This window comes from Globicephala melas, chromosome 2 (assembly GCF_963455315.2).
Source record: "Globicephala melas chromosome 2, mGloMel1.2, whole genome shotgun sequence".
NCBI lineage: Eukaryota > Metazoa > Chordata > Mammalia > Artiodactyla > Delphinidae > Globicephala > Globicephala melas.
The window spans coordinates 176,585,661-176,613,632 of record NC_083315.2 but is presented as its reverse complement, the minus strand read 5'-3'; the positions used below and the strand labels follow the sequence as shown (position 1 = coordinate 176,613,632).

Genomic DNA, 27,972 nt, shown 5'->3' with positions numbered 1-27,972 from the left:
GGGCGAGCGCAGTGTGGGCAGGGGCCCCACGGGGTCAGAGACGGGAGCCCCTCTGGCTAGATCCGTCCGGTCCCCTAGGCCTGGATCCCGGCCTCCCCTCAGCCCAGCCGGGTCTGGAGGTGGGAGCAGCAGCTCGCAGGGCGGGTTGTGCTGTCCATGAGGGGACCAGGTCCTGGCTGTGGCCACAAGGGCAGACCCCTTCCTGCCTCAGGGCTGGAGATGCTAGGAAGCGTGTCAACTCCATGGGGTTCCCCCCCCCTTCTGAGTAGAGGGACGCTGGCCCTCCCATGCACTGTCAGACAGCCTGCCTCTACCCAAAGACCCTGAGGTCCTCTCACCCACCTACCTATCCCCGACTGGGCCACCACAGAACTGTGGAAACGCATAATCCCATTTCAGTGAAACACGACTGCTTCAGACCAACTGAGTGGGCTGAGGGGCTGAGCTGTGGCGCCGGGGCTCCAGCGCCCCCACCCGCCCCGGCTAACCGCAGCTGCAGGGGGAGGGGGTCTGTGAGGGCCTGTCCCCAGAAGCAGCTGGGTGCCGGGTGACAAGCTCAGTGGTGCTGGACCCGCAGCCACCGGACCCTGCCCCCTGCAGGCTGCGGGCGGGCGCCGTGGTGCATGCGGTGTGGGGTCGGGGCTGGGCATCGGCGTTTAGAAAGCAAACCGCGAGGGGCTGGGGGCATTCAGGCAGGCCAGGAAGGCGCCAGGCAGGCCGGGCCCCAGTGCCCGTTGGGGTCCCAGCCGCAAGCCCCTGCCAGGGCTCCGGGAGACCGCGGCACTGGCTGGGTAAGGCACAGGGTTTCGGTTTCCCGGGGGCCGGTCCCAGCCTGGCCCCGGAGGAGCCCCGCTCGGCAGCACGTCCAGCGGTCCTGCTGTGGGTCCTCTCACTTGGTTCTGGGCCGGGGCCTGAGGCCTGCGGGGAGGGAGAGGAAAGAACTCGGTCAGGAGCAGCCTTGCTGTGGGCGGTGGCAGGGGGCCCGCACCGGGTCCCCAGGCTCCTGCTGCCCCCTGCTGCCCCCTGCCCAGTGGGCTGCACCGCGTGTCCCCAGGTCCACTCGGACGGCAGGCCCTTTCTCTGGAGCAGCGAGGCTCACACAGGAAGCAGGTGACTGCTGCCCCCGTCCACCTGTCCAGACCGGGTTTCACAAAGCACGTTTCATCACCAGGCGGGCGGGGTCTCCCCAGGTCTCACTCCGTCTGTACTCACGGGTCCCCACTGTCACCAGCTCTCCCTGGAGGCCCCAGTCACTTCCCCACCGGCCCCTCATGTGGATGCCTCCTGCCGTGTCTTTCTGCAGCTCCGTCCTCAGGGCACCGGGCCCTACACCTGTGGCTCCTGCCCCAGGCCGGCCCTGCGCCCACCCAGTGCCCTCCATGCTCTCTAGTCCCGGGGCCCTCGCCTGGCTGTTGCCCCCAGATGCCCTGCGCCCACGGCACCCCGGAGCCAGGCAGCAGCGTGGGGCTCGGGGACCAGAGCTCAAAAGAGATGGGGCAGGAGTAGAGGATCAGAGTCCCCCACACTGTGGCTGCAGGCCCAGGAGGGACAGTCAGGTGGGCCTGGGCCGGGCCGGGGCGGGCAGAGGGAGCGGGGGCGGGGCTGCACCCAGGAAAGGACCAGAGGAGCGGGCGGAGGCGCCCTGACGCCACTCCTCCCACTCTTGCCGTGGCCACGCGAGCACTGCAGCAGAGGACGGAACACACCACCCACGCTCGACACTTGCACGATTGAAAGATGGCACGACAGAACAGAAATGCTGGTGCAAACTGGGGGCCGTCACTCCGGGCATCACCCACCTGCTGCTTACTAATCAGAGTGAAAACACTCCTTGTGCAGCGGGGCTCTGCCACAACCACCACCGTAACACGTCTGGGTCGGCGTCAATGCCACCGACGCCGGGACAGACAGGCCCCTGAGCCCCTCCCGCGATGCTCTGGGGAGGACTCACGTCACGGGTGTAGGATTCCTGCCTTAAATGCAACCTGGACCCAGGTGGGGGACAAACAGGACACCTCCAAAGTGACTTCGTGTCTGCGGTGTTATGCAAGACAAAAGGGGCTGGACGTGTGGTCCTGGGCAGGACTTTGTTTCCAGAAAAGCAAAGCAACGACTATGACAGGTAGACTGGGACCAGGGGTCACCCCGGCCGGGGCTGCAGGTAAAAACAGCTCGGTGTCTGGGTGCGCGGGAGAATGGCCCTGACCTGGGGGCCCCGGGGACAAACCCCGGCACAAAGTATCCTGATGGCTATAAGCAACCCTCACGTCGGTCCGTAAAGCTGTGGGGGTGGGGGAGCAATGCAGCAGACGTCAGCAATTCTCCTATGTTTTCCACATTTTCGTAATTTCAGGGTAAAGGGTAGGTGCTGTTCATTGGCACCTCCTCACAAATTTCCTGTCGAGTTGAAGTTTTTCTCCAAATAAGAAGTTGGGGAGACAAGGAGGGTAGGGGTTCTTCCTCCCGTCCTAACACTGAGATGACAGGGCCCACGAGCCTGCAGACTGGGAGCCCCAGGCCTGGCCGGGGGTGGGGGGGGACTGGGGGAGCGCAGACCCTGCACCGGGCACAGCGGTCTTTCACCAGACAGTGGCCACACATGGTTGCTGTCCCCGAACGCATGGACTGCACACTCCAATGTCCCCCACACCTAGGGCCAGCAGCTGGGGCTGCAAGGACAAATCCTGGCCCCGAGGGACAGGCGGGTGCCCTCGTGAAAGCAGACAGCCCAGCTCAGCACCCCCCGGGGGGCAACCCCCCGCAGCGCAGGGTGAAGGCTGAGCCCCGCAGCAAGGCTGAACTAGGTCACAGCTGCACTGGACCACACCCCTGCCCTGGGCTCCGGCACCAGCCCGACCTCACCTCGATGCCCTGGCCAAGCCCCGGGCACATCGGGCAGCAGGTGTGTGAGGAACAGAGGGCGCCCCCCCCCCACAGAGCTCCCACCCAGGCGGGGCTCCGGGGCCCTGCACCAGATCACGGCCCACAGCACAGGCCGGGACGCCATGGGGACCCAGGCCCGTCACTCCGGTTGCAGCTGTGAGCCTCGGCAAAGACCCTGACTGTCCCACCCCATCGCGGGAGTCTCAGGAGGTGCCCACAGACCCACCCGCTGCCTCCAGGGAGAGGACGCCTGTGCATCCCCACAGGGGCCGGTGGCCTGCCTGTCCCTGGCAGCGGCCTCCAGGGTCTTCCCTGTCCCTCAACGGTCTCCCTGGGGACACGTGTGGCTGGAGCCAGGGCCAGAGGAGGGCCGGGTGCCCTGTGGATAGACTTGGGGGAAGCGAAGCCTGGCGGCCGGGAGTTAGCACGAGGCTCCGGCAGGGCGACCTCAGCCTGGTGGCCGGGCCGAGGGCCACGCCGTCCCCACCCTCCGGGCCCTGGAGCCCTGCTCCCCAAGGGCATCCTGGCTGGCCCTGTCCACCCCGTCGGCCCGGCGGAGGCTCTGAGGCCGCACCTCCCCCAACTAGGCGAGGCACAGCTCCCGCCCTTCTCCGAGAGGGAGGGGAAGCCGGGCTCCGCGGCCCGGGGGACGCTGGCTGGAGGGCTGGGGGAGCTGGGTTAGTGTCCAGGAGGGCCGGGCGCGGGCCCTGCCTCTGCTGCCACCGTTAGTGCTGAGCGCCAGGCTGGTACGTACCTTACTGGATCACACAGAGTCTTTTTGTTTTATTATCGTCAGGGTCAAGGGCAACCTCTGCTTCCAAATAAAAGAAACGCGCTCAACAGCTCGCCCCTCACGAGCGACCCTGAGCTCAGAGCGTGGACGCTGAGCCGGAACACAGTCGCACCCCAGGCCCCTCGCCGCGCCCTGCTGGAGGTGGCCCACGTAAGGCAGGCGTCAGCGGGTTAGAGGTGTGCTGGCTGGACGGTGCCCCCCAAGGCTGCCCCTTCCCGGAGCAGAGGCGCTGCCACCTCCTCTCTGGCAGGACACAGAGATGCCCCGGGAATCGCCCACACTCGGGCGGGGGGGAAGGGGTGGCAGCGGCCGGCCGCAAGGGGAGCTCCAGGGCCCTGGCGTGTGACGAATGAGCTCCAATCACGCGCCAATGCCCGGAGCCCTGCCGACTCGCCTGCCTGGTACTCCTGCTCGGGGTACAAGGAGGGAGGGGGGCCCCAAGTTACCTTCCTGGCTCCTGGAGGGGCGCTTCTTCCTTCGCTTGCCTGTGCCCTTTGACGTCCGGCCCTGGGCCCTGGGGAGGGCGCCAGACCCTGATGAGTCAGTCACAGCCTCCTCGGAGAAGGACCTGTCCAGGGAGGTGTCCAGGGCGGAGTCCGGGGCTGTGTGCTCATCATCTTCGTCTCCGTCCCCGCCACGGCCTGCGGCAGGGAGGCCAGCACCGCGGCCGTGGGCAGCTGCATCCTCTGCGCCCTCGCCTGTGGTGTCAGCCTCGGCCTGGCGGGCGCCCGGAGGGGCCGTGGGTTCCTCCGTGTCTTGGCTCAAACCCGTTGCCTTGGAGGGCTTGTCACTGGAGAAGTTGAGCGGCTTCAGGGCCTGAGTGCCTCCCAGCACCAATGAGGGCTGGGGGCCCAGAGGGTCGTCGGTGGCCAGGACATCACTGGCATCCATGTACCAGGAAGAACGCCTCTCCAGGGGCCCAGGACCACCCTTCTCTGATGAGTCTCCAGCGGGCTGGGGGCTGCTGGGGGCGGCATCAGCGAGACCCCAGCCGCGGGGCTCCTTGGCCACTGCGGCGTCGAGACCAGGCTCCGACGTGGGGAGGCTGGTGCCTCCCACAGGATCCCTGGTGGCCGCTGTGGATGGAGTACCCATCAGTGGAGGGCAGGGGCCCCTCAGTGATCCCCATCCCTAGAGCCTGCCCAAGTCGAATACCACCCACCCTGCAAAGCCCCCCCCCGGGAAGCTTTTCCTGGTGGCCGAGTGCGGGTTCCCACAGGGCAGGCCCAGGCCTTGATGTCCATGGTCTGTCCACGGTCGAGGGGGGGACGCTGGGCCCCGAGACGATGGCACGTCGCCACCCCTGCCCCCAGAGTCCCCAAGGAGCCCAAGGCAGCCTTCTCAGGAGTGGAGAGTCCCACCCCAGGGCCTCATGCCTGCCTCCTCCACCACCACAGAGCCCCTCTGAGCCCCAGGGCATCTGTCAGAGGGCCCATTGGCCCGACTCCTCTGCCGGCCTGGGGGCTGGACGGGTGGCCGTCACACCAGCCGGGGAGCCCTCTTGCAGCAGACACACGCGGAAGCATTGTGGGGGTGAGCTGGCCCTTATCTCAGGGCAGCAGGGGAGAGGAGTGGGCTCTCCTGTGAAATCAAGGAGGGCTTCTTGGAGGAAGGGAGGCCCCGGGCTGCAAGGATGGCATAGCGCGGGGGTGGCGGAAGCAAGTGGTGACAGGGAGGCGGGGGAGGGTCTCACCAGGTGCCTTGTTCCTCGGGGGGTCTGCGGCCGTGTCCCCTCGGCCACGGGCCGTCTTGCGCAGCTGGAAGCCCTTCCTGATGTCAGCCAGCAAGGCGTCGATGACACACACCTCCTCCTGCTTCCCGCCTCCCTGCCTGACTGAGAAGCCCAGAGACGCGGATCAGAGGGTCCCTGGAGCCCACCCGCGGAATCGCCCCAGAGGAGGGGATGTAGTGCTGCAAGACTTCCAAGGAAGGAGGAGTGGCCATGGCTCAGGCCCGCCCCCCCCCCCCCCCCCCCCCGCTGCCTTTGGCACAGCCTCACCAGGCTTCCCGCCCTCACCCCACAGCCCGCGGGCCTCGTCTTCCTCTGCCAGCTGCTTCCTCCTCTCAGCCCTGGCCGCCCGCTCCTTCCGGTCCCTGTTCTCCTGCGGGACAGATGCGGCCCGTGAGCCCGGCCCCCCATCACCCCCATTCCGCCCGCCCTACCCGGCAATGGCGGGGGCCCACCTTCAGGGCGCGGATGAAGAGGTCCCGGAAGGCCTTCATGGTGCTGAGCGTGTCCTCCAGGGACAGCTGCTGGGCATCCTCACACAGGTAGGTGGCCAGCTCCAGCTGCTTCTGCCTGATGGCCTGGAACACCTCCTCCACCTCCTGGGAGGCTGTGATGCCGGCCTGCGGGCACAGGGGCAGGGTCATGGCCCTGAGGGGGCCCACGCAGGGCACCACCTGCTGTCATAGGGAGATGCCCAGGCTGGAGCCCCAGGGAGGGCGCGGTGGGGCCCATGGCCGCAGGAGGATGGCCACCGGCACAGGCCCTGCCGGCGTTGTGGTCTCTGAGCAGGACCGAGGGTCTGAGCACTGCGGCCGCAGGATCAGGGACCAGGAATAGGGGGCCGCCCTCCCGGAGGGGGGTCTCTCACTCTGGCTCTCTCCTCCCCACGCTCACCTGCCCCCCGCCCAGGGCCCCACCCACCCAGCACCTGCCTGGAGGCGTTGGGAGTACTGCTCCTGAACCTCCGGGATGGAGGAAGACACCTTCCGTTCCATCTCCAGAAGCTTCTTCAGGTTACTGCTGCACTCCGACTGGATGATCTCAAGGTTTATCCTGAAGGAGCCAGAGGGCCGTTAAAATCAGGGGACGGCTGGTGTCCAGGCTTGCTGGGACAGCGGGGGACCCCTGGACTGCTCACCCTCAGGGACAGGGGGGACCCCCCGACTGCACACCCTCAGGGACAGCGGGGACCCCCGACTGCACACCCTCAGGGACAGCGGGGACCCCCAACTGCACAGCCTCAGGGACAGCGGGGACCCCCGGACTGCACAGCCTCAGGGACAGCGGGGACCCCCGGACTGCACAGCCTCAGGGACAGCGGGGACCCCCGGACTGCACAGCCTCAGTGACAGTGGGGACCCCCGGACTGCACAGCCTCAGGGACAGCGGGGACCCCAGACTGCACAGCCTCAGGGACAGTGGGGACCCCAGATTGCACAGCCACTGGCCGCCAGAAACACGTCAGAGCCTTCAGATGGCCTAAGTGGGTTGGGATGAAGCGCCCAGCCTACAAGGTGCTGCGTCTGTGGTGTCAGGACAGTAACCCCCACGGATCAGCCTGTCCTCGCCTGACCCTCCACAAGGCGCAGCAGCCCCGCGACAAGAGGACCTTCCACGGTGGCACGGTGCCGGGCAGGGCCTGTGTGGGAGTGTGGACCCTGCAGGTGGATGGCCTGGGCTGCCCTCCCAGAGCTGCACCTGGGCTATGTGACCCCATGGACCCGGCCCTGCTTCCCCAGGCCTCAGTTTCCCTCCTTGTACAGTGGGGTGGCATGGCCTCATCTTGAAGGTTAACCTTGTGAAGAGGTCATGTTAGACCAGCCCCTGGCGTGACCGTAGTCAGGTCGCTCCCCAACATCCTAGGCCTCGGTTTCTTCCTCTAGGTCACACGGGCACAGGCCACGGCGGACGCGAGGTCTTGCCCAGGGTGAGAGTGTCTATCAGGCAGCAGATCCTGGGGGGCCGGGGTGGTGCCGCAACGTGCGACCCAGCCTAGTCCAGCCGCCCCACTGGCTGGGGAGCGGGCAGTGGGGGGCAGGGCAGGAGGTACCTACCCTGCCGCTCGGGAGGGTGGCTCCAGGTCCTGGGGCAGCTGCAGGAGGTCTGGGTGGCTCTCCTCCACCTCCTGCAACACGACGTGTCCGGTGAGACCCGCTGAGGCCACCCTGCAACTCCCCACCCTCAGCAGCTGCGGTTCACGGCCCTCGGAAGCCCTCGGCACCCTGGGCCTCCAAGGCCTTCCCCCGGGCCTGGCCGGATTCTGCCGGGTTTGCTTTCCTTGGGGTCTGGGGAGGGACGGTGGCCAGTTGGAGTGGGTGAGGACTGCGGGGGGTGCAGTGGTGTGAAGGGGAGACCGGGGGCTCAGATGGGAGCCCCGAGGGGCTGCGGGCAGAGCGGGGCGTGGGCGCCATCCCGAAGGCCCCCCAGGCCGCGGACACCTCCAGCACATGGTGCAGCAGCGTGACGCGGCCCTGCTGGGCCTTGGTCTCTGTGAGTTTCAGCAGCGCGCTCATCTTGAAGCCGTCCGCGTCCCCGGTGTGGCTGCCCTGCGAGGGCGGGAAGTGAGCCTCTCGGCCTGGGCCCGGGGCCAGGTGGGGATCAGGGAGCAAGGGCGGGCTGCGTGCTGCCCACTCACGTAGTTGAGGAAGTTCCCGATTTTCAGGATCAGCAGGCAGAAGACGGGCAGCCGGTGGCTGGCGAGCAGGCCTGCAGGATGGCGTCCCTTCACTGCCTCCCCGCACCCCACGCCCCCCACCTCCCCGCTAGGCTCCAGGGCACGAGGGAGCGGGCAGGGCAGCGGAAACGTGACTGAAAGCAAGCCTGGAGGCTCCGGAAGCAGGAGCGACATGGGCGCTCACTGAGCCTCACGCCCCCGGGGGCAGGTGACCACTGCCCGTTCTGGGGGCGAGGACAGAGGGGAACCTCTGCCACCTGCAGCCACCCTGGCTCTCAGTCTGTGGCCAAGACGACAGGGGACATCCCCACCCGGCGTGCAACCCCAGCGGAACCGAGCCATGCCTCGGTGGTCAGGCCCGTCCGTGTCCCTGCCCGCTGGCTGGGGACTCCTCGCTCAAGGAAAGCGGTGTGCGTGTGTGTGCGTGTACGTGTGTCGGCGTGGGCATGCGTGAGTGCGTGCACGGCTCAGGCTTCAAGACGGGGCGGTGGTCTACAGGGAGGGGAAGGTTGGCACCCCCAGGGCCTGCCCGCCCCCAACCGGGTGCCCCACTCACCCTCGCAGGCGGCGAGCAGTAGCTGGGCCTTGGGCCGCACCATGTCCAGCACGACGGCCGTGCCCTCGCACAGCAGCATGCACTCGACCCGGAGCTGGTAGCTGGGGCGGCAGGGCGGGAGCTCAGGGCCTGGGGGCCTCCACCCACCCGCCCTGGGCCCGCAGGGTCCTCTCGGCAGCGCTGGTGGGGGGTGGTCCCACGGCCTGGCCCTGTTCAGCATGCAGCTTCCCGGGCCTGGCGCGGGCCCGGGAAGGGCGATCTGGACAAGCCCCAGGCTGCCGAAGATAAGGGCAGGCGCTCCCCCGTGGGGCACCCCTCGCTCCTAGAACAGGGGCCTTCCCGGGGGTCACACGGGGGGGCCTGGGCCTGCCTGCTGGAGGCCACACAGCCCTGCCCTCTGCCCATTCCCAATGTCGTCGCCGGCCGGGAGGCCCCGGCCCACAGGGTCCCCTTGGAGGGCCCCGCGGCTAGGGACTGCTCTTCGTGGAACCCTGGGACGCGTCTACACAGCCCTGCTCTGTCCTCTGGGTCTGGGCCCAGCTCCCACCCGTGGGCAGGCCCTCGGGTGCAGGGCCGCCGAGCTCACCAGGGGATGTCCAGCAGGAGTAGGTAGAACTGGTCGGCGCTGGCCAGCCTGGCTCGATCCTCTGTGAAGGAGCGCAGGTGTTCAACCTGCAACAGGAGGCCCCCGCGTGCTCACCCAGGAGACCTGCGGCGGCTCGCTGAGGTGCCCGCTCACCGGGCACAGCTCTGGGTGGAGCTGCAGGCCCCTTGGGCCCCCCCGACACACACCTCTTGGGTCCACTCACCTCGTGCTTCTCGGGAAGGAGCTTGCGGAGCTGCTTGAGAACCTCCACGTCAAACTTGGTGGTGTCCCCAGCCCGGATCATAGCGGTGACCTCCTCGTTGGAGCTGGAGGGGTGAGAGGACGGGGGTGGTCACACGAGGCACCCCTCTTGGCCTCCTCGGGACCCTGCCAGCCTGGGACGGCCCTTGGCCCACGACACCTCTGCTGGTCATGCCCAGGTTGCCTCCCACACCTAGGAGGTCGCAGGGGCCAGGGCTGCGGGGCACAGAGAAGGCAAGCCACCTGCCCGGGGTCACACAGTAATGACGCTGGCGGCTGAATGGAACACTCCCCATCTGCCAGAGCGCCCTCTTCCTCCTCCTTCCAGGGGGCTGCTCAGGACACAGGTGGGCTGGCTCAGCGGTACCCAGTGAGCTCCCAGGCGGAACACCTGCTGCAGGGAAGGACTCAAGGGTTGGGAGGCTGGGCCACGTCCTCGGCCTGGCTTGGCCACCGCCTGTCTGTGGCTTAAAGGGTCCCCACCACTCTCTGGGTCTCATTTTCCCCAGGGAGTCTGGCCTAGTGGTCTTCAGAGCCCCCAGCTGGGGTTCTCTGTGGCTATTACCCGCGCTGTCTCTAGCCCCAGGGATGGCATGTGAACTTCCCAGGGTGGCCTGCAGAGGGCACTGCTGAGCCCAAGATGCGGGGCCGGGTCAGGCGGGGCCTGGGAGTCTGACTGGGGCTTGGCGGGAGGGGCCGGCTCTGCGACACCAGCTGCTCTCAGGTCCTCGCAGCTCACCATCTAAACTGCTTCAGGAAGATGTTGAGGTTCAGGCTCTTCTTGGAGTCCAGAAAAGTGATCTGAAAAACATCCCTGACCCATCAGTACCTGGAGGGCAGGCACGGAGCCCTGTCTAAGCCCTGGCCCCTCCCTACCTCCTTGGGCTCCTTCCTGGCTGGGGCCACTGCTTGTTCCTTGGGCTTGGCCACGGGGAAGGAGAAGAGCCGCTCGATGGTGGAGAAGTCAGGCTCCACCATCTCAGTGTCCGGGCTGCTCAGTGACGCCCACATAGAGCTGCGCTCTGCGGGCAAGGGGCCGCCAGTCAGGCTCACACCTACCCCGGGAGTCTGGGGTGCAGGTGGCCCGGGCCTTGGAGGGCTGGCAGGGATGCCCTGCCTGGGGCCCAGCCCAGGGCAAGCATACAGCGGGCACTTGATAAGTGCCTGGCAAAGGAAGCCCTCCAGCGGCTGCCACGCCACATGTGGGTGTGGCTGCACTGGGGGGGGGGGTTGCGTCCAGGCTGGCAGGTGACCTGGCCTCTAGCCAGCCTCGGCCTTGACCTCCTCTGAGCCATCAGCACTCAGCCCCTGGGCGGCATCAGAGACACATACTGGCCTGCAGCTGTGCGAGGAGAGGGGCCTCAGAGGTGACCCCTGACCTGTGCCTGCCCCGGCTGCCCCCCATGGCGGCCGAGCCCCTGCCCTCAGAGGGGAGCCGCCTGGGGGCGTGGACTCACCTCGGGCCACGCTGGGACCCCTGACCTGCCCCTGCCCCGGCTGCCCCCCATGGCGGCCGAGCCCCTGCCCTCAGAGGGGAGCCCCCTGGGGGCGTGGACTCACCTCGGGCCACGCTGGACGGCAGCTTCTGCCAATTCAGCTTCTTCATGCGCAGGGTGGGGGGCTGCACCCGCCGGTGGCTGGGGACCCAGGCGGAGCCCAGGCTGTGCGCCACGGTGATCTCCTCCATGCCGCCCGCTGCAGGGGGCCCGGAGGTGCCCGGCAGGGGCGGGGGCGGGGGTGGGCACCCCAGGCCTGGGGGTGGAGGCGGGGGGGGTATGGTCCCACTAGGGCCAGGCAGTGGGGGAGGTGGGGGTGAGGGAAACGCGGCCCCCAGGCTCGGCAGGGGCGGGGGTGGAGGAGGTGGGGGGGGCGGGGGCGGGGGACAGGTTGCGGTGCCAGGGAGGGGGGGTGCAGCTGGGGGCGGGGTGGGCTCCAGCTGCTCCGGGGCTGTGGGCTGTGGCGCCGTCCTGCCACTCTCGCCCTGGACGCTGGCAACGTGCAGGCCGGCGAGGGCTGCCGCTGGCTGCTGGCCCCCGACACCCACTGTCGGGGCACCGGTGTTTTCGGGGGAGCTGCCCCTTCGACTCTGGCTGAGGTTGACCTGGACACCCTTGTGGGCCTTGTCCAGGGAGTGAGGGCGGGGCCGCCCCTTGATGGACAGGAGCCGCTCGACCATCTCCTCCAGGGTGCACTCCTGGGCTGGGGTGGGAACATCCAGGTCAGGGTGGGGGGCATCCGGAAAGGTGCAGGCCCCCCCCCGGGCAGAGGCGGGTTAGGGACCGAGGCTGGCCCCCCCCCCACGGGCTAAGAGCCCAGTGTGCCCGCCAGGCTGGGGTCAGGGAGGGGGACGCGGGCGGGGGCTACAGGCACGGGGCCCCTGCCCACACCCCATCCCACCCACTCACTGTCACTGGCCAGGAGCACAGCCCGGTTCACCAGGCTCTCCAGGGCCTCCCAGAGCAGCTGGCTGGAGCGGAGGGTGGGCTCCAGATGCAGGAGGCCCTGCAGCACAGACAGCAGGTGGGCGGACACCGGGGAGCAGCTCACCTGGACGGGGTGGGCAAGGAGTACGGGTCACAGCCATCGCCTCCCCAGGAGCGTCCACCCTGTCACCCCTCTAGGCCCCACGGGGGCCCTGGCGATGTGCCTGAGTCAGGGCTCCCTGACGGGCACGCCGGTGACACCTGGGGTAAGGTCAGCGTGGGGGGGCGGTCTGTGCCCTGTGGGATGTGCAGCATCCTGGTCTCCCCCCACTCGAAGCCAGTCGCACTCGTGCTCAGTTGTGACAACAACCCCAGATGTCTCCAGATGTTTCTGGATGCCCCCGGGGACGCTGGCCCCTGGCTGAGAGCTGCTGGGTTCCGTGAAGGGAGCGGCTGAGCTGGACCAGAACCCAGCGCCCCGACTCGCTGGTCCCGAAGTCCCCTCGGTACCCCTCACGGTGGCCGGTGGGCTGGGCCCAGGACAGCGCAGCCAGCCTGTCCTCCTGGGTCCTGTGGCCCTGGCTCTGGCCGGAGACAGCCCAGACCCGGCCCCAGGCAGTGGACTCCAGCCTCTGCCTCTCTCCAGCCCCCCAGGCCTCTCAGCTCTGGATGTGGCTCCCGCCGGCCCCAGCAGGGCAGGGTATGGCCAGCGCAGGACAGGAGGCCCGTTCCAGCCCTGGGCCCACCGGCCCCTCCCCCAGACAGTCCCGGGAGGGGCTGCCCGCCCGGCCCACCTTGTGGAAGAGGGAGGCGAAGACCTCCTGGTGGCTGCTGACGTCGACGCCCCCGAAGACCCGCAGCAGCTCCTCTTCGTCCTCGGCCTTGGCCTCCCTGAAGGCCTCCAGCTGGATGAGCAGGTCCTCGTCCTCCAGGTCTCTGCGGCGGGAGGGTGGGAGGGGGGCGGGCGGGCTCAGCGGCTGCTCCCCCAGCCTCCCTGCCCCCGACAGGCGCGCACACAGCCCTGAGCAGGGCCCGAGGCCTGCAGGTGGCCGCCGTAGCCAGGGGCAGCCGGCCTCCCGGTCAGCTCCGCGCCCCTCGGGACAGGAAGCGCGAGTTCTCACACTCGCAGGGACAGACGGAGGGGCCGTGCCGCGGGGGGCACGGAAGGGGGGGCAGGCCCTCCTCTGGGTGCTGGAGGGCGGCACCAAGGCTGCCCCCGAGGCGTCCCCCCGGCCTCTGCGAGCAGGCGTGGGGCTCTGGCCTGAGCGGGGTGCTGTGCGTTCACCGAGCCCAGCACAGGCCCGTCCTCAGCCTGGGCAACGAGCCGCCCCCTCAGCGCCCGGCAGACCTCTGGCGGAGGCCGGCGTAGCCCCAGTCGCACCAGCTGGGGCTCCTACTGCTGGGGTGGCCCCCTGCCCACCTCCCTGGGGGTGGAGGCCCCACCCTGGAGCGTGGTCCTGGCAAGGCCTGGGATGGGCTTCTCAGCTACACGGGTTTCTAGATGTCCATTTAAATTTGAATTTTAAGTAAATACTGAACGATATTTAGCACAAGTATATCCGTGCGACATGTGGGACGTACTTATACTAACAGAGCGATCTGTTGTCTACCTACGATCCAATTTAACTGGGCGTCCTGTACCGTACCTGGTAACTTAGTCTCTCGGGGCAGCTCCCAAGCCCCTGGGTGGGAAGTTCTGCTTAATGGCCTGTCCAGCAGCGCTAGGAATGGCCAGCTGGGTTCTCCCTGGGACCTGGCCCCAGGAGCGGTGGGCCTGCTGGGGCCACTCCAGGAAGCCCCCTCCCTGCCCATCTGGACGCGCTGCTTGGGACCCAGGGGGAAGGGGGGCCTGGTTCTGGGGAGCAGAGTGGGGACTCACCGCAGCCGCATCAGAACGTCCAGCAGCTGCAGCCCTGGGAACAGACGGGTGCGGTAAGTCTCAGAGGCTGCTGCTCGGGCAGCCCACCCTTGGGTCACCCGCATCTTTGACACCTGCATCTCCACCCTTTCCCTGGGCTCACTCCTACCAGCCAAAGCACCCCGCCCATTCCCTCGGGACACTGGGGATATGGGGCTCTCGGGGGAGACCACACTGGACACACAGTGGTCCCCAGTAAACGGTCCCTGGCACAGCCAGCAGGGCTGGAACTGGACGTCAGAGGACCCGCCTCCCTCCACTGCCCGGCAGCCTTGCACAGAGAGCCCTCCAGGGCTAATGTCCAGGGGTCCCGGGGCCCTCGGTCCACCGAAGGGAGCAGGTGGGGGCAGGAGGATTCCCGGGCCCACGCAGAGCCTGCCTCTGGGGCCCTGGAGTGGAGGGCACGGGGCGTCTCCCCAGAAGGGGCAGCGCGGGCTGGGCGGCCAGGGCCCCAGTGGCGGGGGTCCGGGCAGGGCTACCGATGAACTCGCTGCGCAGCTGGGCGCGGGCACGGACGTCCTCGGGGCCCAGGATGATGGCGTTGACCACGCTGAGCAGGGTGGCCACGTAGGGCACGTTGTCGCTGTCCGAGAGCTCGTTCATGATGACGCTGAAGCGGTACTGCTGACTGCACACCGTCTGCAGGGTGGACGGGGTCAGCGTGCCCCCAGGCCCCACCCAGGCGCCAGCCACCCACCGCTCACCTTGTAATGGTCCAGGGCGTCCAGGGTCAGGGCGTGGCCCTCGGGCGAGTAGACGCACAGGGCCGCCAGCAGCTCCAGCACCTGCTTCTTGACCATCACGTTGGACGTGTCCAGAGCTGCCAAAGGCAGGGGGCCTCTCAGAGGGGCCCACTGACCCCAGCCCGGGCTTCCCTCCTCCCGCCCTGCCCCCACCCGTGCCCACCGACCCCAGCCCGGGCTTCCCTCCTCCCGCCCTGCCCCCACGCGTGCCCACCGACCCCAGCCCGGGCTTCCCTCCTCCCGCCCTGCCCCCACCCGTGCCCACCGACCCCAGCCCGGGCTTCCCTCCTCCCGCCCTGCCCCCACCTGTGCCCACCGACCCCAGCCCGGGCTTCTCCTCCTCCCGCCCTGCCCCCACCTGTGCCCACTGCCCATCCTGGGCTCCCACACTTTAGCTGCCAAGTGCCTGGCTGGCGGAGGCCGGGGTGCCCTGTATCAGCCCACCGCCCACAGCAGGCGCTGGCCTCTGCAGACGCACTGACTGTCCCCGGGACCACGGGGAGGGGTGTGGAGGCAGGCACGGCCCCAGTCACCCGGGGTCGACTCCCGCTGGCCCTCAGGTCTAAGGGGGCCCCTGTGGGCTCTGGGCCCAAGGCCAACATTGGCAGCCCTCCCAGGGCTGAGCCCGTGTTTTCTCCGAACTTAGACCAACTGTGTTTACAGCAGACACAGCCTGCGATGCCTGCTTGTCCCCATGTACCCCTGCCTCCCACTGCATTCCCGGAGCTGGGAAAGTTTTGGGGGTGTCTCTCGGCTGGCCCTGCTGAGACTGAGGCACAAAGGACTCTATAGACAGCAACAGCCGGGCCTGGGCCGGGTGGTCTCTGGTTCGCTCGCCCACACAGGCCCTGCCCGGCCCGGAGCCCCGAGCATCGTGGGAGCAGCACAGCCTGGTAGACAAAGAGCACGCAGTGACCACTGTCCACCAAGGGCCACTTGCGGTCTCTCCCAAGGACTGAGTTGGCTGCAGTCCGGGGAGACTTCCTGAAAGAGGTGACAGTGAGCCAGAACTTGAAGGGCGGGCAGGACTTGGCAGGCACACGAGGGCACAGCAGCCTGAGCAGGGGGTGGAGACGGGGAGACCGGCGGCTGGGGAAGGAGAAGCCCCAGGTGGCCAGAGCAGGGATGGGGGCGGGGAGGGGGGTGGCGGTGGAGGACAACGCCGTTGGCAGGGGCCGCAGACCTGAAGGGCTGAGGCCGAGGAGCTCGGAGCCCGGCAGAGTGGAAGCGGGCCCCTCAGGTGGACGTGTGTTTCTGACCCAGGTGACTCCAGCTGCCACAGTGTGGACAGGGGCCCGGAGGCCAGAGACCGGGGAGGGGGCAGGGCCCAAACTAGCACAGGGCTAGGTGGAAAAGCAGGGCAAAGGCACAGAACAGAGGGGGCAACTAGGTACAGCTGGTAGAGGATCACGGCTCCAAGGTGACCTGGAGGCTTCAGACTTGGGAAGATGGGAAACTGGTTCCTCCTCCAGGAAGTCCTCCCTGGCTGCCGGGCCAAGCTCTTTCTTCCTGTGCCCCAGCCCTCCCACCGGCTTCCCCAGCCCGAAGCCTCACCCTGGGAGAGCTGGCGCACGTAGGCCTGGTTGCTGAGGATGTACTGGATGCCCTCCTGGGAGTTCATGACGGCGCGCACGCAGCTGATGCAGGTGAGCTGCAGCAGGGCGTCGGCGATGCGGGCCACACCGCGGCCCGACAGGCGCGCCAGGGCCTCGAGCAGGAGGTCCAGGCCGCTCTGCTCCAGGAACTGCACCATCCAGCCCCCGTCGCTGCTCTCCAGCCGCTTGCGCAGCCCCGAGTAGTTGACCACGGAGGGCACCTGCAGCAGCCGGATGCACAGCTCGGGCTCAGCGCTCTCCAGGTTGGCCTCCGTGGGGTCCGAGTCCTGAGGCCCCAGCTTCTCCTTCAGCGCTGCCCACTTGCGCTGCGCGCCCTCCTTCACCGACATCTTGCTGAACTGCGGGGCCAGAGGAGAGGGGTGTCAGCCCGGAGCGCGGCCCCAGGCCCGGAGGAGAGCCACAGCCCAGCTTGGCCCCTGGCTGGTCAGTGGAGGCAACGTCCCCTGCTCCAGGCCTCTACCTGCCAACTGGGACTCATTGCGTTCCTTGCTGATGCCCAGGCCTGCCCGGGGGACACACTACTGGCAAACCCTCATCCCACCAGGGCTGCCACTGCCCACGGGCTTCCCCTGTGCCAGGCTCTGCTTACACCCATCCCGGTCTCGATCATCACGGCAACCAAGGAGGCAGCACCGCTGTCCTCACTGAAGGCACCAGGACCCCAGAAGGCTACACTGGCAGAAATACCACTGACCCAGCGGTGATCAGGCAGCAAAAATGGGGTCTCCGGGGCTCCCTTATCTGGCCCCCAGGGTGCTTCCCCTGCCCAGTGGACAGAATCAGATGGGGACAATAGGGTGGGCGGGGACAATTCCAGACCCTGGTCATTTCTAGCCTGCCCACAGCATCGGGAATGTGCCTGGGGAGGGGGGCTGACTCGAGGGTCATGTCCACCGCCCACCCAATTCGGGGCAAGGCCAGGGCCTTGTGGGGAGCAGCCCTGCCAGGCCCCAGTTTCTGTGGGCCTCACTCTGTCAGTCTGCGTGCAGTGGAAGACCGGCGTCCCCCAGGCCCGTGGCTCTCGGAGACTGACCCGGATGCAACTGCAGGAGGTATGATCGCAGCCCAGAGAACATGCCCCGGCGGCCGAGGGGTGGCCCAGCCCAGAACGACCCCCAGACGTGCCCTTCCCCAAACGGAACAGCGGGACAGGTCACCACAGCCACCGAGGCCCCTCCCTGGGGCCCTGGGCTGTGACGCTGTCCCCAACCACAGACCCTGGGGCTGGCCCCCAGAGATCAGGGGCAGTCCAGGCTCTTCTGCGACCATGTATGGCTTGGGTCTTATATTTAGCGTGTGAGAAGGGCAGCGTGGAGGGAGGCCTCAGGGGCAGGGCACGGCAACACCACTGTGCCTCATGCCCAGGGCCTGGTGCCAGCACTGCCCACCCCGACCCTTGGCCTCCACCACCCGGCAGGCGGGCACAGTACGCCCCCACTTTACAGGAGCGGACACGGAGGCGGCACCCAGGGGAACCAGATCACGTGCCCACGGCCCCAGAGATGGAAATGGCAGAGCTGAGGTTGGACCCCGGAGGGCGGCCTGAGGCCCTCGAGATGCTGGATGTCCAGTGCAGCGTCACCCAAAGGGCTGCTGGCCCTGGTAGCTTAGAGGGGAGACCCGCGGGGCCACCTGAGGTCACAGGAGACAGGCTGAATGGGGCCAGGAGCCCAGGGGCCTGTCCCCGGCGGGGCTCGCGGCCCCAGCGCTCGCTGCTGTCTCTCTCGGAGGTCCTGCTCCCCCTCCGCCTGGGTGAGGGTCTTGGGCCTCCTCGCCCCTCCTCTGTCTGCAGGGGGTCCGCACCAGGAGTCCAGCACCCTCCCCCCACCCTTCATCCTCCCCCTGCCCACCTGCCCTGCGGGACCCACGGGGTCCTTCCAGGAAGCAGCCTGGCCGGGGGGAGAGGGGGCTGACCCCCAAGTGCCCCTAGCTCTGACGCTCCCAGCAGCCCCTGGCCGAGCCTGTTCCCTCATCTGCACCAGCGCCGGGCTGCTGGCAGCATCCTGAGGGGTGGGAGGCGAGGGGCCTGTGGGGTGCCCCTCAGCCCTCCCCCAGGGGCCCCCACGGCCTGGGTCCTGTGCTGGGCCAGGCCGGCTGGAAAAGCCGGGGCCCGCCCCGTGACTGCACCCTCCCAGGCCCGGCCGCCTCAGACCCCCAGGCACTCACCCAGATTCTCAGGACCTTCCGGCTGCCTCGGCCCATCGATTCTGGGCCTTGCCACCGGCTGCCCCTCACACTCTCCTGGCTTCTCATCACTGCTGACCACGGAGCTGCCCGGTACCAGCTGTGGCCCCGATCCCTCCCAGGCAGCCTCTCGGTGGAGGGGAGGGGGCCGCTCCCACCAGGACACGGAGAGCGCGGCAGACAGACCTCCGCACACACACTGCCACCCGCCGCGGGTGCTGCCGCTTAAGGAGGACCCAGAACCCACCCTCCCTTCCCGCCCCGCCTCCACTGGCCCGAGTCCCTGGCTGCCTGGCACAGGCTGAGTGGACAGAGCGCGAACTCTCCCAGGCCAGCGCTCTGGCCTCCCAGTGTCCTCGCCAGCCAAGAGCCCCAGGGGTCCCTGGAAGCAGAGGCAGCCCATGTCACCAGAGCCACCCTTCCCGGTGCTGCCCCGTCCTCCCAGTGCACACCCAATCCCCGGGCCCACAGGCTTGCTGTCCTGAAAGACGCCCCCCACGGGAGCCCTGGGTCTGCGGGAGCGGAAGCAAGGCAGGGGACCAGCCCTGCCCGCCACCTGCCCACGAAGGATCCTACGCCACGTGCCCTGGCACCGAGCTCTGCCCCAGGCGCCGCGTGGGGCAGCGACGGTGCGCAGGGCTCGGCTGGCCACGGCCCAGTGAGCACAGGGCATCCAGCTGGGAGAGCTCAGCTAAGCTCAGCTAGTGACCCAGAGGCTTAGGTGGGGCGGCTTCTCTCCCTCTGTGATGCCCACCAGGGTGCCCAACATCGTCCAGGGCTGTCAGGCCCTGGGCCAAGGACATCCTCCTAGAAATGTTCCAACTGCTTTTCAGGATAAAGACTGAATACATAAATGGACCACGACCAGACCATATATAAACACGGAACTCTGAGCCACAGCTGCAGCCACCAGCCCGCGACACCCAGCCACCATCACAGGAACCAGCCCAGGAAGCAGCTCCCTCCGCGCCAGACCTGCAGGAAGTCAGACCTCCATCTCTAGCGACAGCCCAGGAAGCCCTACAGCCGCCCTGTGACACCCCCCACGGCCGGGACTTGATCCGTAACCCACGGCGTCCATGGTCTTTGTTCTCGCTTCTGACTGAGGACCAACCGGAGAAAACCGGACGTGCCCCCAGCCATCATGTGGACGCCCCGTGTCTTATGGGCCGTCCAGCTTCCCAGTCCCGCAGCCCCCATCACGACCGAGGCCCCCTTTTTCCTGTAAAGAAGCTTTCTGTACACAGAAGATATTTTAACGTATTAACATATATTATATAACACGCATGTAGATGGCTATGTGTGTATGGAACATTCTAGGTCTGTAGTAACCAGCCAGCAGACCACTCCCTGGCCGCAGCAGCCTGGAATAAACAGCCTTTGCCTGTTCCCGTCCGGGCGGTGGCTGAGCGCTTCCAAAGCGAGCACCGGAGGAAATCAACCTTTACTGCCCTCAGGAGCACAGGCTGTGGGGACGGCCCTTCCTGACAACACCCGGGACGCTGCGTGGGAGGGAGCGTGGTGGAAGGCTGCTGCCTCCTTCCTGGGCTCACCGGCTGTGCGCCCAGGGAAGTTACTCTGCTCCTCTGTTCTCCATCTGTGAAGTGTCTCAGAGGGCTGCACCCGGTGGGCAGAGCGAGCGCGCAGGCTCTCCCGGCTCTTGTCGTCCTGTCCGTGGATGCCTGCCTCTCTGCCCTCGGGCCCCGCTCAGCCCTGGCCCACCGCGCAGCCAGTCCAGGCGCCGAGACCTGGCGGGGCCACGGGGACCAAGCCAGTGTAGTCTAGTCAGGGCGGGGCCCCAAGCTCAGGAATGTGTTCCCAGTTCTGCGGGGGGGGGGGTCCCCCCCAGATGAGGGGTGTGGCCAGCCTGCCCAGAGCAGGGCCAGCACGGGAATTTGGAAGGGCAGACCGTTTTATGCAGCCAGCGCGGCAGGCTTAAGAAGAGCACGACCACCTGGGGCTCCCAGGGGTTCAAGTTCAAGTGGCTCAGGCCAGCCCCCGTCCCTTGGCGACTGAAGCACCCCCCTCTGTCCTCCAAGCAGTCCGCCCCACCCCTGCACCGAAGCTACAGGGGCAGTGACCCTTTGCAGAGAGACCCTGAGGCTGACGTCAGTGGGATGCTGCCGGCTGATCCTTAACGTTCACCTTTTTCCTTCCATTAACGTGGAGTTTCCACTTGGACCGGGTCATGCCTTCCCCTTCGGACGGGGACTCCAGAAGGTAGGGTCTCCCTCTGAGCTTTCCCAGGGTCAGCCCACCGATCCGGGTGTCCTGCTCATGGGCACTCGCCCAGCCCACACAGATGCCACTTCGTCAGACGCCCGTCTGGCCCTCCTCCTGCACCCGGCCAGCCTGGTACCTCCACCTGGGCACCCTCATGCCTGGGTAGCGGGGCACTCTCGGGAAGCCACCGCCCCTGCCTGGCGGTCATCAACCTGAGTGCGTGCCTACGGCGGGGGCAGGGTCAAAGCTGGCCTCCCAGACCAGCCCCTGCAGATGGAGAAACTGAGCCAGAGAGGGCGAGCTGGTCCAGGCAGGCACTGGGCGCTGAGCTGTGTCCTGGGCACGGCTGCTGGGAGGCCCTGCACGGATCCACTGGACTTTGAGCAGCATGGTAGGGTGGGGAAGCCCAGACTCGGGGTAAGCACTTGGCACCTTGTGGAGGTGGGTGAGGCCTTCTGTTCCTCAGTCCCTGCAAGGGCTAGCGGAGGAGGGGCTCTGGGGCCGGAGCGGGGGCCAGGGCTAAGGAAGGTGCCGGTGAGGGGGACTGGCTGCCTGAGGCTGGGGAGACAGCTTTGGGGTAGCCCTGCCAGCATCAGCGAACGGGCTGGGGTGCTTCTGGGCCCAGAGCCAGCGAGGGCGGGGGCGGGTGCAAAGAGTTAGCTCGTCTTCCCCCGGGGTGGGCGTAAAACGGCAGGAGGGGGGTTCCGGAACTGGAAGGCAGGGGCTGCCACACTGTATTTTTAGCTCCTACAAGAACCCAAATTTTTCCACTGCCTGGCAACTCTTGGATTACATTCCTGGCAGCTCCTGGAGCTCAGGGGCAGCCCGGGCCCTGCTGAGTAGGAGGGGGAGCTGAGGCTGCCCTGCTGTGACCCCATTACCCCTCCTTTCCAGAATCTCGGCTCCTGTGTCATCTTCACCAGGCCCCGAGCCCTCAGGGTGCCTCAACTCAACTGTGTGGGTCACCTCCCGTGGGCTCATCCCCGGTAGGGGGTCCTGTGCACAGTGGGCCCCCGGGAAGGAACTGCGCGTCCACCCATCGCCTGCCCGTACCTGGGCGTGGAGTGCGCAGGGTCCTCACGGGTCCCTGGCCCGTCTCCCGTCCAAGGAGCCCTCCTGCCCGCCCCACCTGCCGTCTCCAGGATGGGGTGTGAGGCCCCTGCCTCCGGAGCCCTCACTGCATCCAGCAGCGGGACAGAGGGGCCCGCTGGGAGGTGGGTGGGCGCCAAGACATTCGCGGCAGCACCAAATTAAAACCCAGAGGTGACAACCAGGGTGCCAGGCGCACTGTGTGGGATTCCAGCCACGTGAAATGTGACGTGTCGCACGAGACACGTGCCAAACGCTAAGAGATGATGCAGCCACGGTGAATATGGTCATTTTCATGATTAGAAAGGGACAGAGCAAGCAAAATGACAGAAGGAGACCAGCAGCATCTCACAGAGGGAGCTGGGCTTCGAGCAGGCCCACCCCCAGCTCGGGTCACCAGGGGTGAAGGGATGGACCTGGGAGCTGGGTCTTCTGTACGGTTAGTTAGTGCAGAAGGGCCGGGGGCCCGGGTGGCCCACCGTGCCCAGGGATCTGGACCAGGTTGGAGTCATGACCGACGTGGCAGGCTCACACCCTCCTTGTTAGGAGCAGAAGCTGGTGGGAGCCACACAGGGAGGGTCCTGGAGCAGGGAACTGACTCGGGTGAACAGGAAAAGCAGCCGGAGCTGGGGCAGGTGGTGCCGCCCTACCTGGGCTCACTGGGAGGAGGGTCCCTGCAGTGCAGCCCTGAGCTGGGCCTTGTGGGTGTCTGGGCTTCTGGTAAGGGGCTGGGGGTGATCTGGGAGCCCTATTCCCTGGGGATGAGCCAGCTCGGATGCAGGGAGAGGACAGGAAGGGTGGAGGTACCCACACCAGGAAGCCAGGCTTTTGCTTCCAACTGCCCTGAAGGCTCACAGGAACCGGGTCTGTCCTCGCCTCCTGCTGTCACCTGGTCTCTGGGCCTCGGCCTCCCCAGCTGCACACAGGCAGAGCCAATAGGGAGCGCCCAGAGGGCCTGGCCACCTCTGCCAGTCTCAGGGCTCTGGTCCAGGTTCTGGGGGATCCCAGGCCGGGAGGGAGGGGACCGGCTCAGGGGCCAACGGTGACAGAGGCCACTGCCGCCTTCTGGCGGTGAGTCAGCTCTGACAACGAACACTTGAGGGAAGTGATGGGTGCAGACCTGCGGTCAGGGAGTGAGCGAGGGCGAGGAACCTGGTGGCCCCGCGGGTGGCAAGGCGGCGTCTGGCCACAGCTTCCACCTGCAGGGCTCCGCTGGGCCGCACGCAGACCTCAGGCTCGCCACCAGCGTCTCCTCTGCATGGGTTCTCTCCCCCAAGACCAGACAGAGCTCAGAGCAGCCTCCTCCAGGAAGCCCCGTGTCCCTCCCCCCGGCCCCCTGCTGCCCTCAGGAAAGGCCTCTCCCAGCAGGGAGGAGGACCCTTGGTGTCCAGGGAAGGGAAGGGGTAGGCCAGCTTCAGGCCCAGATCGCCCTGTGCTTGTCTAGGCCTCAGGGTCTTGGGGTAGGACATGAAGGCCACCCACTGCCTGCCCCAGGGGGCCCCCACCCACCCACCCCCGCCTGTCCTACGTCCCCATTCCAGGCTGCCTGCCCAGAGTAGGGAGAACAAAGCAGCAGACTGGCAGGGAGGGGCCCAGCCTGCACAGCCTGGCACTGCCACGGGCTGCAGCCAGGGCCTGGGGGCAGGGGACAGCTCAAGTTCTAGCTGAGACCAGGCTCTGCTGCTGACTGGCCGTGTCCCTTGGGCAACACACAGGACCTGCTGGGCCCTGGATTCTGTCCTCACACAGGGACGAGCATGTTGGTGCCACCTCCCCACCCCAGTCTGCCGACAGATCCACGGATGCCACCTGCAAAGCGGGCCCGTAACTGCCAGGAAGTGCTGTGCCCCGCTGCCTACCAGTCCACTGTGCGTGACGTCACCTCGGCCAGGCTGCCGTGGCCGACACTGAGCTGGAACGGCGCGTGCCCCTTCTCCAGTCCCGCTCAGCATCCCTGGGCCACCCACCCCCGAGAGCCCGTGCCAGGAGCCCAGCCCTACCGGGCAAGTGGGACCCTGGGCCACCCACCCCCGAGAGCCAGTGCCAGGAGCCCGGCCCTACCGGGCAAGTGGGACCCTGGGCCACCCACCCCCGAGAGCCCGTGCCAGGAGCCCGGCCCTACCGGGCAAGTGGGACCCTGGGCATCGGGCACAAGACGCTGTGTGCTGTTCCCTGCCGGGCACCGAGGGGCCAGGCCCATCCTGGACTTGGTTTTCTCGTCTGCAAAATGGCCAGAATGTTGTCCAGGGACCGTGGGTCGGCTGGGCCAGTACGGTTTGCACAGGCGCCGGGCCTGCCTGGCCAGTAAGGCCCCTCCCAGGCGGCTCCCCTACTCCTCTCGGAGGCGACCTCCCAGGTCCTACCCCTGGGCCTTCATCCCGGCCGTCCCTCCCATCGCTCTGCCCCCTGCCACAGGCGGCACCGACGGCTCTGCCTCCAGCTGCACGGCCTGGCCCGGCCCCTGCGTCGATAGCCTGGAAACACCAGGCAGGGGCCATGGATGTCCCCAAAGCGGGCAGCATCCGATCTGGGCACACGGGGCTGGCGTTCTCAGGCCACTCACGCCTGTGCACGTGGGGCGGCGGAGCCAGGCCGGGAAGGGGGACGGGCAGCACCCCCTCCCCACCCCGGGGCTGGGTGAAGAGCAGATGTCGGTTTCCCGGCTGCGGCGCGCAGGCGGCAGTGCCGAGCTGTACATACTTGGAGCAAAAATGGGGACACGGGCTCGGGGACATGGATGGTGGGAGAGGCAGGCTGCACACCGAGGCCACATCCCAGGGCCCCAGAGGACCGGGACCAGGCCGGACGGGGAGACTGAGGCCCTCTCACCCAGCTGGGCAGGGCCCATGCTGGCACTCACGCCCACATCCACCAGCACCTGGCGAGGACCAAGGTCAAGCTCAGGGATGGAGAAGCCCCTGCCCCACCCGCTGGGTCTGCGGGGACGGCGTGACGCGCGTGGAGTGGGGGAACCAGCACTGTGTGGCACAGCGGGGGCTGGGGCCGGCCTCTGCTCACAGCCGAGCGGGGTCTCAGAGGAAACGCAGGGAAGCCACGCCCAGGGCTGTGACGCGGCCCCGCCCCTCGCCCCCGGCCCACTGCACCCTCTAGCCGGCCCACTGCACCCTCTAGCCGGCCCACTGCACCCTCTAGCCGCAGCGCTCCCCTTCGATGCTAGGCCTCGGCGGCGCCACCTGCAAAACAGGAAGCAGAAACAGCCTCCACCTCCCCAGGCGTGCGCCTCCCACCCATGCGGGGCTTCGCTCCATGGCCCCGGCCAGCCGGCCTCCAGCAGCGCTGGCCTTGCACCCCTTACCAGGGAGGCCTCTACCTTCCCGAGCGGGTGGGCCCGGGCACAACCTCCTGGGAGCCGGTGGTCCTCCAGCCTGCCCTCCCCCTCCCTTCCCACTGGGCCCAGCTCACAGGATGGGGGGGCTGAGGACGCTCTGGCAGCCTGTGAGCAGCGGCCGCTGCCCAGGGCACCCGGGAGGTGCCGCTGGGAAAGCTGCATTGGGGCAGAGGGCTGTGACGGGGCCGGCCGGGCAGGCAGAAGAAGAACGATGGGGCGGGCAGGCCGGGCAGGCAGAAGAAGAACGATGGGGCGGGCAGCCCGGGCAGGCGGAAGAAAAAAGCGGCCTTGGCCCTTGCCCTTCTGCTTCGGACAGCCCAGGGAGAGGGGCCTTTTCGTCAGTCACCCACCTGCGACTGCTTCCGCCCCTCCCGCCCCCGGCCACTGCCAGGAGGGTCCACCGCCCTGATGGGCCGGCGGCTCCCGGGCTCCAGGGCAGCTGTCCATCCGCGTTGGCTGCTCTGCTCTGCACTCACACAGGTGGGTGCCCTGAGGGTGGGCCGGCACCCCCTCCCCGCATTGGGGGCCAGGGGCAGGGGGCGCTGCTTGGCCAGGACAAAACTCTCCTAACTCCTAGGGCATCAGGCCTGGAACCCAGAGGCTGCTGCACCCATGTGCTTGCTCTTCCTGTGGGAACTGCGGCGGTGATAAGGGGCAGGGGGACAGCCCTGGCCTCCAAGTGCTCCCCGGGGGCCGGCCAGTTCTCCCCCGGCCCCCGGGGCAGCACGTCCCGCACGCCCAGCGTGGTGGATGCCATGCTCCGGCCACCACAGCGGCGAGGGAAGCATGAGCCTGACACACACAGCGGGGGCTTCACGGACATCTCTTGCCAGGAGCACAGCACTGGTTCTGTCCCCGAACCACCCCGTGTCTCAGTCTCCTCTTCCCCGTGAAACAGACAAGAATCCCAAGACCCACCCTTACCCAGGACGGCGTGAGGGTCAGAGATCACGGTGGGAACGCGGCAGGCTGATTCACTCGGCCCTCCTCTCCTTCCTTCATTCAGCCCACAGACCCTCAGACCGTGGGGGGACCTCGCCTCGGGGTTCCTCTTCTGGGTGCCCTCACAAGCCAGGGGCTCGAGCTCACTTCAGGGAAAGCCCCCCGCCAGGGTCCAGGCCAGGCCAGCTGGTCACACCTGCACCCAGGGCGGCGGCCCATCATCAACCAGTTACCATCCATCCCTCCTGCGGTTCCACAAACCACTAACTTTTCCAACCTGGAAAACAACTGCACTTTGACGAAAGGCAAATGGAATCTATTCAGGGTACAGCTTCCAGGTCCCAAATGTGAGGTGTGTGCAATTAGCTCCGACAGCCTGTCAGCACCTCCACAAAGCGGGGGCCCCCACCTGACGGTTAACTCTTTGCCGCCGATGAGCGGAGCCTCAAAGGACTTGCGGCCTGGATGGGTCACGGGAGGGGCAGCCCCACCTGGTCACCTGGGTTCACGCCCCCCCGGCAGTGCCCCCTCCGCCTGCCCACCCGCCCCGATGACCTGTCAGCCCCGAGCTGGGGGCCAGGAACTCTTGTGGAAGAGACGGGAGGGTGGGCCTGGGCAGCGGTCGGGACGGGTCTACCGCACCAACCTGGCCCTTTGAGCAGAAGGTTGATGCCGGCCTGGAGAGGAGTGGGGACAGTGTGAAGTCTCAGGCTCCAGACCTGGAACCAGACGCCCACCCACAGCTGCTACAAGAGGGCTGCAGCGTGCCCTACCCAGAGCCCGCCACCCTGGGGAGCACCATGTCGGGGTCTGGGGCTTTGTTCTGGGTCCCCAACTCCTTCACCGCTGGGCGACAGAGGAGGTTCACGCCTGAGCAACTGTCCCCACCCTTCAGGGTGCAGGTGGGGAGACTGAGGCCCAGAGAAGGCCAGAGTCCTGGTCGGTTCCCACTGCCAGAGGGAGAAGGGGGCGGGGCTGGTGGGGAGGGGACTTCGCAACTCCAGCTCCTTCGTGGGTGTGCCTGACCTCTGGCCTCGTTCCTGATTCCCAGCTGGGGCGGGGTCATGGCCACCTTAGGTGCTCTGACTCCTGGTGTGTGTGTCCAGCTGGGGTGGGGCACTAAAGCTGCGGTCACAACTGAGGCCGGCCACCATGCAGCCTGGGGCCTGGGTCACAGAGGCTCAGAAGGCCAGACAGGCAAGTCTCCCTACGTGCCTCCCCAGGAGCAGCCAGTGTACGGTCCCTCCCGGGTTCCTCCCCAGGAAAGGGGCCCAGGAGTGGGACCGGAGCAGCCCGGGGCCAGACTACCAGCCCCATTCTGGAGGAACCCGGAGTAGTGACGGGGGCTCGCTCCCCCGAGGCCTGCCTATGGGGGTGCCAGGGCCCCGTGTGCGCCCACCTGCATCCAGGCGGCTACAGACCCAGCAGCCCAGGCGGGGCCGCAGGCCGCCGCATGCCTTGTGGTGCCACTTGAAGTTGAAGTTTATTTCCCCAACTGTGGCTGATTCATGGTCAGGATGTAGCAGCCGCGAGGCGGGTAAATTCTGCCGGCACCGGACAGGGCAGAGGCCCGGCCGACCCTCGGCCCCACCACTCGAGGGCAGCGCGCGCTCGGGCGGCGTCTCCGCACCGGGGCCGGCAGTCCGGGGTGGGGCGCGAACCGTCGGGGCCGGGGCGCCGCAGGGTCCCCGCCTGGGAGCCGGGATCCCGCCGCCCTGGGCGCGGGGCTGCTGGGCGCCACCCCGGGCGCACACGCCGCTCCCCCAACCCCACTCCCCGACCCCAAGCGCCCCCATGGCCCGGACTCAGTTTCCCCGCGGCTCCTGGCCGGCCCAGAGGTAGCCGACTTACCGGGAGGGGACGGCGGCGGAGAGCGGGTATATTAGGCCAGTGCTCGGTCCGCGTCGAGTCAGGAGCCGCGGACTGCCGGCCCACTGCGGGGCTCCGCACAGCTAGGGCTCCGGCTCCGCTGGGCGCGCGGGAGGAAGAAGAGGCACCGCCCA

General features: G+C 67.7%; 1 protein-coding gene across 4 annotated transcripts; it reads right to left on the bottom strand.

Annotated features, from left to right (window-relative positions):
* Positions 1–642: 642 nt before the first annotated feature.
* INF2 (inverted formin 2) lies at positions 643–27,972 on the bottom strand. Of its 4 annotated transcripts, none has more exons than XM_060295357.1 (23): positions 27,821–27,972; positions 16,121–16,520; positions 14,528–14,643; positions 14,303–14,462; positions 13,785–13,818; positions 12,700–12,841; positions 11,888–12,029; positions 11,043–11,681; positions 10,359–10,504; positions 10,222–10,283; positions 9,445–9,547; positions 9,222–9,307; positions 8,636–8,736; positions 8,041–8,111; positions 7,844–7,951; positions 7,460–7,530; positions 6,338–6,458; positions 5,861–6,025; positions 5,694–5,778; positions 5,370–5,510; positions 4,123–4,752; positions 3,638–3,694; positions 643–918 (listed from the first exon to the last, which is right to left on the bottom strand). In XM_060295357.1, exons 2-22 carry the CDS (start codon positions 16,509–16,511, stop codon positions 3,639–3,641), a joined length of 3,570 nt encoding a protein of 1,189 aa, XP_060151340.1. In that variant the 5' UTR covers positions 16,512–16,520; positions 27,821–27,972; the 3' UTR covers positions 643–918; position 3,638. The 4 variants fall into 4 exon arrangements, with proteins under 4 accessions (XP_060151340.1, XP_060151338.1, XP_060151339.1 ...); XM_060295355.1 differs by lacking the exon at positions 27,821–27,972 and adding an exon at positions 18,349–18,589; XM_060295356.1 differs by lacking the exons at positions 3,638–3,694; positions 27,821–27,972 and adding an exon at positions 18,349–18,589.

Coding starts and splice junctions, on each gene's coding strand:
- INF2 (XM_060295355.1), bottom strand. CDS start 18,435: ATGAGAAGCCAGGAGAGTGTGAGGGGCAGCCGGTGGCAAGGCCCAGAA. Junction 4,753..5,369: donor CCCGAGGAACAAGGCACCTG/GTGAGACCCTCC, acceptor CTCCATCCACAG/CGGCCACCAGGGATCCTGTG. Junction 3,695..4,122: donor CCCCTCCAGGAGCCAGGAAG/GTAACTTGGGGC, acceptor ATTTGGAAGCAG/AGGTTGCCCTTGACCCTGAC.